This window comes from Momordica charantia (assembly GCF_013281855.1).
Source record: "Momordica charantia cultivar OHB3-1 chromosome 7 unlocalized genomic scaffold, Mcharantia_2.0 BLBB01000007.1, whole genome shotgun sequence".
NCBI classification, from domain to species: Eukaryota; Viridiplantae; Streptophyta; class Magnoliopsida; order Cucurbitales; family Cucurbitaceae; genus Momordica; species Momordica charantia.
This window is the reverse complement of record NW_028275165.1, coordinates 12,940,025-12,949,640: the sequence shown is the minus strand read 5'-3', so window position 1 is coordinate 12,949,640 and position 9,616 is coordinate 12,940,025. Positions and strand designations below refer to the sequence as shown.

General features: G+C 50.9%; 2 protein-coding genes and 1 pseudogene across 2 annotated transcripts; all 3 read left to right on the top strand.

Annotated features, from left to right (window-relative positions):
* Positions 1-64: 64 nt before the first annotated feature.
* LOC148210397 (uncharacterized) lies at positions 65-928 on the top strand. Its single transcript, XM_088126308.1, has one exon. It carries the CDS (start codon positions 65-67, stop codon positions 926-928), a length of 864 nt encoding a protein of 287 aa, XP_087982434.1.
* A 120-nt stretch (positions 929-1,048) lies between these two features.
* On the top strand, positions 1,049-2,110 carry LOC148210396 (uncharacterized). The gene has a single exon (XM_088126307.1). It carries the CDS (start codon positions 1,049-1,051, stop codon positions 2,108-2,110), a length of 1,062 nt encoding a protein of 353 aa, XP_087982433.1.
* A 6,191-nt stretch (positions 2,111-8,301) lies between these two features.
* LOC148210395 (uncharacterized) lies at positions 8,302-9,084 on the top strand (annotated as a pseudogene).
* Positions 9,085-9,616: the final 532 nt, after the last annotated feature.

The window sequence follows — 9,616 nt, the reverse complement described above, 5'->3', positions numbered from 1 at the left end:
GGAACCGCCTTTCTCCCAAGCGATCCTGGACACACCTATTCCACCGAGGTTCAAGGCTCCGGTCATGAGTTCTTACGACGGGTCTGGAGATCCGATCTCCTACGTAGAGGTGTTCGAGGGGAAGATGGATTTCCTGGCCGCGAGCGACGCCATGAAGTGCCGAGCATTTCAAATAGCCTTGGAAGGCTCAGCAAGATTGTGGTACCGACAGTTGAAGCCACGATCCATCGACAGTTATCAACAGCTGAGAAGGTTGTTCATCAACCAGTTCTCAGCTCGGCAGTTGCTGAAGTTGCCACCCTCTCACCTCGAAACTGTGAAGCAACGAGACAATGAATCCTTAACGGAGTACATCGCTCGGTTCATGGACGAGCATGTCAAAGTGGTAAGTTGCACTGATGACATCGCCATGATGTACTTCACCACGGGTTTGAACGACAGGAACTTGACGATAGAGTTCGGAAGTCGACCGCCAGCCTCCCTGAATGAGATGCTCGCTAGGGCTCGCCAGTACATCGACGGCTTAGAATTGTGGAAGGCCAATGGAGCTCGGCGGAGCAACCGTGGTAAAGATCGAGACCAAAGGTCCCCTCCTCCCAAGAAGCCGCGTAGCGATGGTTGGAGCTCGTCTCGGCAGGCCGACGACAGTAAGAATAGAGGCCGTCGAGACGAGAAAGCCTCTTCAGACCGTCGAGGGCCGAAGTTCGACAAGTTCACTCCGTTGAATGCCTCAATTGCTGAGATCTACGCGGCGGCCGAAGACACCGACCTGGAGGCGCTTTTCGCAGCCCCAGAAAAGCTCCGCCGACCTCGAGGGAAAAGAGACAAGCGGCTCTACTGCCGATTCCACAAGGATCATGGCCACGACACCTCACGCTGTTTCCACTTGAAGGAGCAGGTCGAGGATCTGATCCGAGGGGTTACCTGAAAAAATACGTCGGCAGGCGTGAAAGGGCGGAGCCAGAGGGGTCAGTTCAGGAGGACAAGCGAGAGAAATCGCCCCTGCCGAGACGGAAGGAAGATCGTCCCGCCGTTATAAATACCATCCATGGGGGCCCGAGTGGGGGACAGTCGGGGCAGAAGAGAAAAGCTCTGGCTCGGGAACCCCAAGGAGCCTGTGATGCCGATCTTATTCAACGACCAAGACGGCGAAGGAGTGCACATGCCCCATAATGACGCCCTAGTAATCGCCCCACTCATAGATCACGTGAAGGTGAGAAGAGTTCTTATCGACGGTGGAGTGTCGGCCAACATCTTATCGTTCTCGACCTACACGGCCCTAGGGTGGGAGAGGAAGCACTTGAAGCTCAGCCCGACGCCTTTGGTCGGTTTTGCAGGGGAGTCAGTTAGCGCGGAAGGATGTGTCTCGCTCCCTGTTACCATCGGCGAGGGAGATCAACAAGTAACTAAAGTCGCAGAATTTGTTGTGATAGATCGAAGCTCCGTGTACAACGCCATAATTGGTTGGCCCTTGATTCATGATCTCAGGGTAGTCCCATCTACTTACCACCAGGTCTTGAAGTATCCCACCTCGGCCGGAGTTGCGACAGTCCGGGGTGAGCAAAAGACGTCCAGAAAATGCTACGCCGCTGCGATGAAGGGAACAACCACTTGTGTGGTGGTCACGAGCGCGCCCAAGCCATATGCCGAGGAGCCAGAGCCGAGCCGTGGCACCCCAGCTGAAGAACTGGAGCTTGTCCCCCTACTGGGGCCAGAAAAGCAGGTCAGCATCGGCAGCAAACTGGGGGCCGAGGTGAAAGAGGAGCTCGTCGGTTTTCTGAAGGCAAATTCTGATGTGTTTGCATGGTCTCATGACGACATGCCGGGCATAGACCCAAGTATAATGGTGCATAGACTTAATGTAGATTCTAGTTATAGGCCTGTGAGGCAAAAGCGTCGGCCTGTCGACGCCGAGCAAAGTAATGTAATTTGTAAAGAAGTCGAGCAGTTGCTGCGAGCTAAATTCATAAGAGAGGTTCATTACCCCGCGTGGTTGTCTAACGTAGTTTTAGTTAAAAAGTCCAACGGCAAATGGCACGTCTGCATTGACTTCACGAGCCTCAATAAGGCATGTCCGAAAGACAGTTTCCCCCTGCCTCGGATAGATTAGCTCGTCGACGCAACAGCAGGACATGAACTCCTCTCCTTCATGGATGCCTACTCCGGGTACAATCAGATTCGGATGCATGTGCCTGACCAAGAGCATACCGCCTTTGTTTCCGACCAAGGGCTGTATTGCTACAACGTCATGCCCTTCGGTCTGAAGAATGCCGGGGCGACCTACCAGCGCATGGTCAACATGATGTTCGCCAAGCAGATTGGACGCAACATGGAGGTATATGTAGACGACATGTTGGTAAAAAGTAAGCAGACGAGCTCCCATTTAGCCGACCTGGCAGAGGCCTTCGGCGTGCTTCGAAAGTATCAGATGAAGCTCAACCCGAGCAAGTACGCCTTTGGGGTCTCGTCAGGAAAGTTCCTCGGGTTCATGGTCCACGAGCGCGGAATTGAAGTAAATCCAGACAAAATAAAAGCAGTCCTCGAGATGGAGGCACCGAAAAATATTAAGTAGCTACAGAGGTTGAATGGTCGGTTGGCAGCCTTGAATCTCTTTGTATCTCGCTCCACTGACAAGTGCCACCCTTTCTTCCATGTTCTAAGGAAAAAGGGTCGGTTCAAGTGGACCGACGATTGCAAAGCTGCACTTCGGCAGTTGAAGCAGTACCTCAGCTCAGCTCCCTTGTTGTCAAAGCCGCTGCCTGACGATGTACTCTACTTGTACCTAGCAGTGTCAGAAAATGCAGTGAGCTCAGTACTAGTCAGGGAGGCAGATCGTTGACCGAGCAAATCGTTGACCGAGGCCGAGGCTCGATACCCCTGTGTCGAAAAGCTGGCCCTGGCCTTGGTGACCTCGGCACGACGTCTACGACCGTACTTCCAGGCGCACAAGATAATCGTTTTGACAAACTTCCCCTTGAGGCAGATTTTCTACAAGCCCGAGACGTCGGGCCGACTGATGAAGTGGGCCCTAGAGCTCAGTGAGCATGACATCGCCTTCGAGCCGAGAACAGAGTTGAAAGGTCAGGTCGCCGCGGACTTTGTTGCCGAGCTGACCCCACCCAGGCCAGGGGGCGATGTCCGTGACCAGTGGACACTCTATGTGGATGGTTCGTCTAATGAGAGAGGTTGTGGCGCAGACATGCTGCTCCTCGGCCCCGGTAGCCTTCGGTTTGAGTACGCACTCCGGTTTAACTTCCGAGCTTCCAACAACGAAGCCGAGTACGAGGCACTGATAAATGGACTGAAGGTCGCCAGGGGGATGGGCGTAAAGCGACTCTTGATTCTCAGCGATTCCCAGCTGATCGTCAATCAGGTTACCGAGGAATACCAAGTAAAGGAAGCTCGTATGGAGAGGTATCTGGCCAAAGCCCGAGGGCTCCTCGCCCAGTTTGAGGACTATGTGATTCGACAGGTGCCGAGGTCCGAAAACTCCAACGCCGACGCACTGGCTCGCCTGGCCTCGACATACGAGACCGATCTACCAAGAACGGTTCCAGTTGAAATACTTATTGAATCGTCCGTCGACCAGCCTGAGATAATGGAGATCACGTCAGCTCAGCCTACATGGATGGACCCAATTAAGGACTTCCTGGTCAATGGCTCAGTCCCCGCCGATTCGAGCCAGGCCAGAAAGCTCCGACGCCAAGCTGCCCACTACTTGATGCAAGAAGGCAAGCTTTTCAAAAGGGGATATTCCCTACCATTACTGCGGTGCCTCGACCCAGAAGAGGCGAGGTATGTCATGCGCGAGATTCATGAAGGGGTTTGCGGAAACCATGGAGGAGCGAAGTCCATGGCCGCGAAGGTCGTCCGCCAGGGCTACTACTGGCTGACGATTGAGCGCGACACCAAGGAGTTCGCCAAAACATGTGACAAATGTCAACGCTTCGCGAGCATTTTGAGACAACCTCCGGAGATGCTGACGCTGATTTCAAGCCCTTGGCCTTTCGCTCAGTGGGGGATAGATCTGATCGGCCCACTACCCATGGGGAAGGGGCAGTTGAAGTTCGCCATAGTAGCTGTAGATTACTTCACCAAATGGGTGGAAGCGGAACCTCTGGCGTCTTTTATCGAGGTAAAGGTCGTCAGCTTTGTATGGAAGAGCATAATATGTCGGTTCAATATACCGAACGCTATACGTCAACAGCTCGGCATACGTCACCTCAGCTCGTCGCCTGCCCATCCGCAGTCTAATGGGCAAGTTGAAGCCATCAACAAGATCATCAAGCGTGGTCTGAAGACGAGGCTGGAGTCTCTGAAAGGTCGGTGGGCAGAAGAGTTACCAGAGGTATTGTGGTCTTACCGAACTACACCCCGCAGACGCCATACGGCCTAGCCTTCGGGTCGGATGCTGTTGTCCCTGCAGAAGTCGGCATGCCAACGCCCCGAGTTGAGAATTTCGATGAGCAAGCCAACAGTGAAGCCCTACTCGTGAATCTTGACCTCCTCGAGGAGAAAAGATCTCACTCCCAGCTTCGGCTAGCAGAATATCAGAACCGTATGGCTCGGTATTACAACGCCAGAGTAAAAGTCAGAACGTTCAAGCCTGGCGACCTCGTCCTCAAGAAGGTAATGCCACATGTCGGAGCACTCGAGCTGAATTGGGAAGGCCCGTACAGAGTCTTAAAAATACTCCGACCTGGAGCGTATTTGCTGTCCGACCTAAACGGGAGACAACTCCCTCACCCATGGAATGCCGAGCATTTGCGAGTTTATTATCAGTTAAATGTGTGTAATCCGACGTGTAAAATTTCATACATTAATGAAAGCTGATCTCCAATGACGTGCAAAATTTGACTTTATCCGTTAACGTCGCCTACTACTACCGAGCTACGTCAAATGGGGGCCAAGGAAGACTACGTGGTATGACCTATGCTAAACGACCTACAATAATACAAACGCGCGAAGCAATGGTCAACTCGTAGGGACCTGGTTATCCCAAATGCACACCCGCCGAGCTGAAGTGTTTGGCTCGTAAGCCGTTGTGTAAGTAAGAAATTACTAAGACTTGAGAAACTCAGACAACGAGGCCAAAACTAAAATTGACTAAAATTGAAGTTTGAGTTTAATTAAATTTCTCTAAGAATAGGGACCTCGGAGAGAACAACTCGGATCTAAGCAAAACAACGTCATTTCATTTAAACTAAAGTTTAATGGAGAGTACAGATTTGATCGAGGTATATATGCCTCGGCTCAGTACAGATTTGATTTATAAAAAAAAGAGAGAGGAAAAGCGAGAAGCAACACAGAAGGCCGAGACGATCTACTCTTGGGGAGGGTCGACGGGCTTGCTGGACCCCGCCTCGGCACCAGCAACCTCAGCCTCTTTATCGGCCTCAGCAGGTCGCTCCACCGAGATGGACTCGTATTCTTGTTGACGGCGGTGATGGCGTCCTCCGAGCAGGCAGTGTCGAGCCTGTTGATGGCGTAGTAGAAGCTGTTTGCCATATCGCGAGCTAAGTTGTCGAACTCGGAGAATTCTTTAATTCTCTTCTCCAAGTAGGCCCAGCTCGCCAAGTTCTGCCGAGCCTCGTTCCAGCGCTTCTTCGCAGCCTCGGCTCGACCCCGAGCGTTCTCCAGGTCAGTGCGAGCTTGGGCTATTAGGGCTTGCGACCTGTCAGCCTCAGCTTCCTTCTAAGCTCGAGCTTGGACAACCTCGGCCTCGAGCTCGGCAATCCGTCGCTCGTAGGAGGCGTTTGTCTTCTCCTCCTTCAGGTCCCGTCCGCCGAGCTCTAGGCTCATCATCGACGCCGAGAGGCAGGCGTGGTAATGCAACTGTTTAGGTCCGAGGTTAGATAAAAAGGAAATAAATAGAGATAAAGGAAAAAGAAGGAAGGAAGGGTAGGCACGAGCTTACCTCTACGGCGAGAGTTATGGTCTTTTTCACCGCCTCCACAGGGTCCTCGGGCGCCTGAACGACTCGCTCCACACGGTGGGAGCTGGAGGATCTCACCTTCGTTGCCGCCTCGTGAATGCTCAGGCGAGAGAAAGCGAGCTTGAACGGCAGAGGAAGCTCGTCGCATTGCCGCCGACCCGGTTGCGACCCGTCCTCCGAGTCCACCACGATGGGGGGAGGCGGAGATCTGGAGTTAACCTCCTCGGAGGGAAGTGTCCCTCTCACTCTCTTCCTTCGCTGCAGTGGAGTAGTCGACTCCTCGCCACCAACGACGGTCTGCAGCGGCTGAGCCTGAAGGGCCTGAAGTTTGGCCAAGTTCGCCATCCCAGGGGCCGGGACGTCGGCACTGCTCGTACGATGACGAGCCTGAGGAGGCGCTGGCGGAGCAGACGAGGCCGAAGCTCACTGACGCTTCGTGCTGCTAAGCGCGAGGAATTTTGAGGCCATCTCTGAAAAGGGATGAGGTCAGTAAACTAACGAGCTAAAAGGTATTGAGAGGAAGTTACCTTCAGGGGCTTTCCGCTTCTGTGAGCTGCGTTGCCGAGGTTTGGGGAGCTTCTTGAACTCGTCCGGTTGATTGCGAGAACTGAGGCCGCTGGAGAAGAGGTGGGAGTTTGAGACGAGTGCTTCACCCCACAGCGCGTACTTCAATCTCCGACCTTGAGCTCGCCTGATGATCTCCCAAGACTTGTTGCTGATCCTCGGAACGGGGGACGGTTGAGCTGCAAAACAGAACCACGTCAGAAACGAAGGCGTCGAAGTTAAGACAAAAAAAAAAACCGACCCCAGCTTGCACCTAAGACACTCACCTACGTCTCCGAACTCAACTGGGACTTGGCAGGTCGGCTCACCCTCTCCGTCCCTCATAAGCCACTCGCTAGAGACGAAGAACCAGCACTCCTTCCAGTTCTTGTTGGAGGAGGGGTTCCTAATCAACTGACCTACGTTCCGCCGAGCTGAGAGGTAGTACCGACCCTCTCCCTCGTTGGAAGCTTTGACGGTGTGGGTCGCTAAGAGCTGGTCCACTGTGAGCCTATCCTCATCCTCCTCTCGGAGGACCCACTACAGGACGTAGGCTCCGAGCACGGTAGACCACCCGTTAGGGGAGAGCTGAGCTGGAGCGAGATTAACGGCGCTAAGGAATCTTTGAATAAAGGGGTGAAGAGGAAGCCTAACCCCCCTATGGAACATCTGGGGATAGAAACTGACGAAGCCCGGGGGAGGGTCATCCAGATGTTCGCCGACGTTGGGCACCCTAAGCTCTATGGAGTTGGGGATGAGGTAAGTTTTGCGAAGCTCGGCTAACCTACCTACCGAGCAGGTTGAGGGAGGTAGCTCAACCACCGAGCCAGGGTTAGGGTTTCCTGAGGTGGATGCCATGTTGGGGGTTCGCCGAGCTATCCCCGACGTGAGGCCTCCCCGAGGTAAAGGTTGGGTTGAGGTCCCCTACGACATTATCCGTACTGGACGAGCTAGACGGCCCGGAGGATGACTCGCTAGACGAGCTACTCATGGTCAGACCTAAGGGAGAAGTTTAAAGAACTACCTAAAAGAAGAAGGAGAGAATACCTGACTTTGGCAACGGCCGAGGTACACGAAGACTCGAGAGTGAAAAAGTGAAAAGTAAAAAGTGCAAACGAAGAACCCCGCCTTTTATAGGACAGCCTGGGAGCGCGGGAGCCGTCCGATCAAGGAAGGATCAACGGACAGGATTTGTACACGCCAGGCGATCCCCATGACGACGTTTGGGTTCCCGAAGCAGAAGCTAGGGCTGACGACATCCATGACGTCACACATGTATGCGTGGATTCGACCCGCCTCCAGTTAGCTCGGAGGACTTCGCCGAGCCGACCTCCGCCCCGCCGAAGTGGGGGCCAATGTTGGAGGCGAATCCTAGCCTGCCACGTGTCATGATCGAAAAAGTGAACTGGTCAAACACGCAGGCGAGATGGAGAAGTCGACTCCAAAATACTCAGGTCAGCAGTCAAGGTAGGACCTATAATGCCGAGCTGAGCTAATATGAAGTCCGTAACAATGTCTCTTCCGTACCCGACAACACGCCGCGATTTTAGGGTGTGTCAGAATCCCTGTCGGGCCCAGTTGCTATAAATAGAAACCCTTGCCTTATATGCAAGGTACGCAATCCTAAGTAGACTCGGCAGGTTAGCTCGGACTAGGACTAACTTGCTCGTCGGAGTGCTAACTTTGTTTTGCAGGTCTCAAGAAGGGTTCAGAGAAGGAGTGGGACCACTGGCCATAGTTCGTCCTGAGCATTCCGATCTAAATCGTATCCGAGCTCGGTCAATTTCGGGCTCAAACAGTGGGAGTGATCTAACCATCTTTACGTTATGTTAATAGTATCTGCTGGGATTAGGGGTTCACTTGAGCAATACGACAAGGTTCACCTCTTGCTGAAAGCAATAGACGAACAATTTGTCACTCCATATAAGGCACAAGTAAGTACCCTCATCATGCAATTTCCATCCATGAAGTTCAATGGAATTGGAGGAGTGCGTGACCAGATCATGCGAATGAAGGATATTGCAGCCTAACTAAAGAATCTGGAAGTCACCATGTTTGATGCCTTTTTGATTGACTTCATTCCGTGCTCCCTACCTTTCCAATATTGTTCCTTTAAAATTTCTAGTAACACACAGAGATAAATGGTCAATTAATGAACTATTGACCATGTGTGCACAAGAAGAAGGTAGATAGCTGTGGAGGAGGGGCAAGAAATTCTAAATTTGACTTTCACGGATAAGATGAGGAAAAATGCTTCTTTTGCGAAAAAAAAAAAAAAAAAAGGACAAATGAAGAAAGAGTGCCCAAAGTTCAAATAATCATGGTTTGAGAAGAAAGGTAATCAATTCTCATTTGTATGCTATGAATCTAACTTAACTGATGTTGGAAATAACACATGGTGGATTGACTCTAGATCTACAATTCATGTTTCTAATACCTTGATGGGTATGGAAAAACTGCACAAGCCAATGAAACGTGAGCAGTATATTCGTTCAGGAGGAAGATCAAGATCACATGTTGAGCTAGTTGATTCGTACAGTTTCGTGCTGACTAGGGATTATGTTTTGCTTTTAGATAAGACCTTTTATGTTCCTTGTTTTCAGTAGGAATCTAGTTTCAATTTCAAGACTTATACTAGTTGTTATGAATTTTATTTTTCAAATAATGGATTCACATACATAAATGAATCATTTGTTGGTTTTGTTACATTGTTTGATAGTCTTTATTCAATTGAATTACAAATCAATATTCACTCATAACTCCTTAAATGTTACTGCTCGATTGAAATTAGGGATGTTCATGAAGCGGGGCGGGGATGGCCCCATCCCCACGAAATTTCGTGGGAATCTGGGCGAGGATTCCTCGTGGGGAATTCCCGGGGATCGGGGTCTCGTAGGGAATCATCCTTTATTTAATTTTTTTATTATTTAATTAATTTCACTTTTAAAATATTTTTTTCAATAAAATTCTAATTAATGGCTTACTCCCCTAAGATGGAAATTCATTTACATTGTTTATTTCTCGAAAAATTCTTAAAACATATAACAAAAAAAAAAACATAATATTTCGTTTTAGTCTAATTATCCATATAAAATGTAAACATATCACTATAAGTCTACAAAACAATAAATTCCAAAT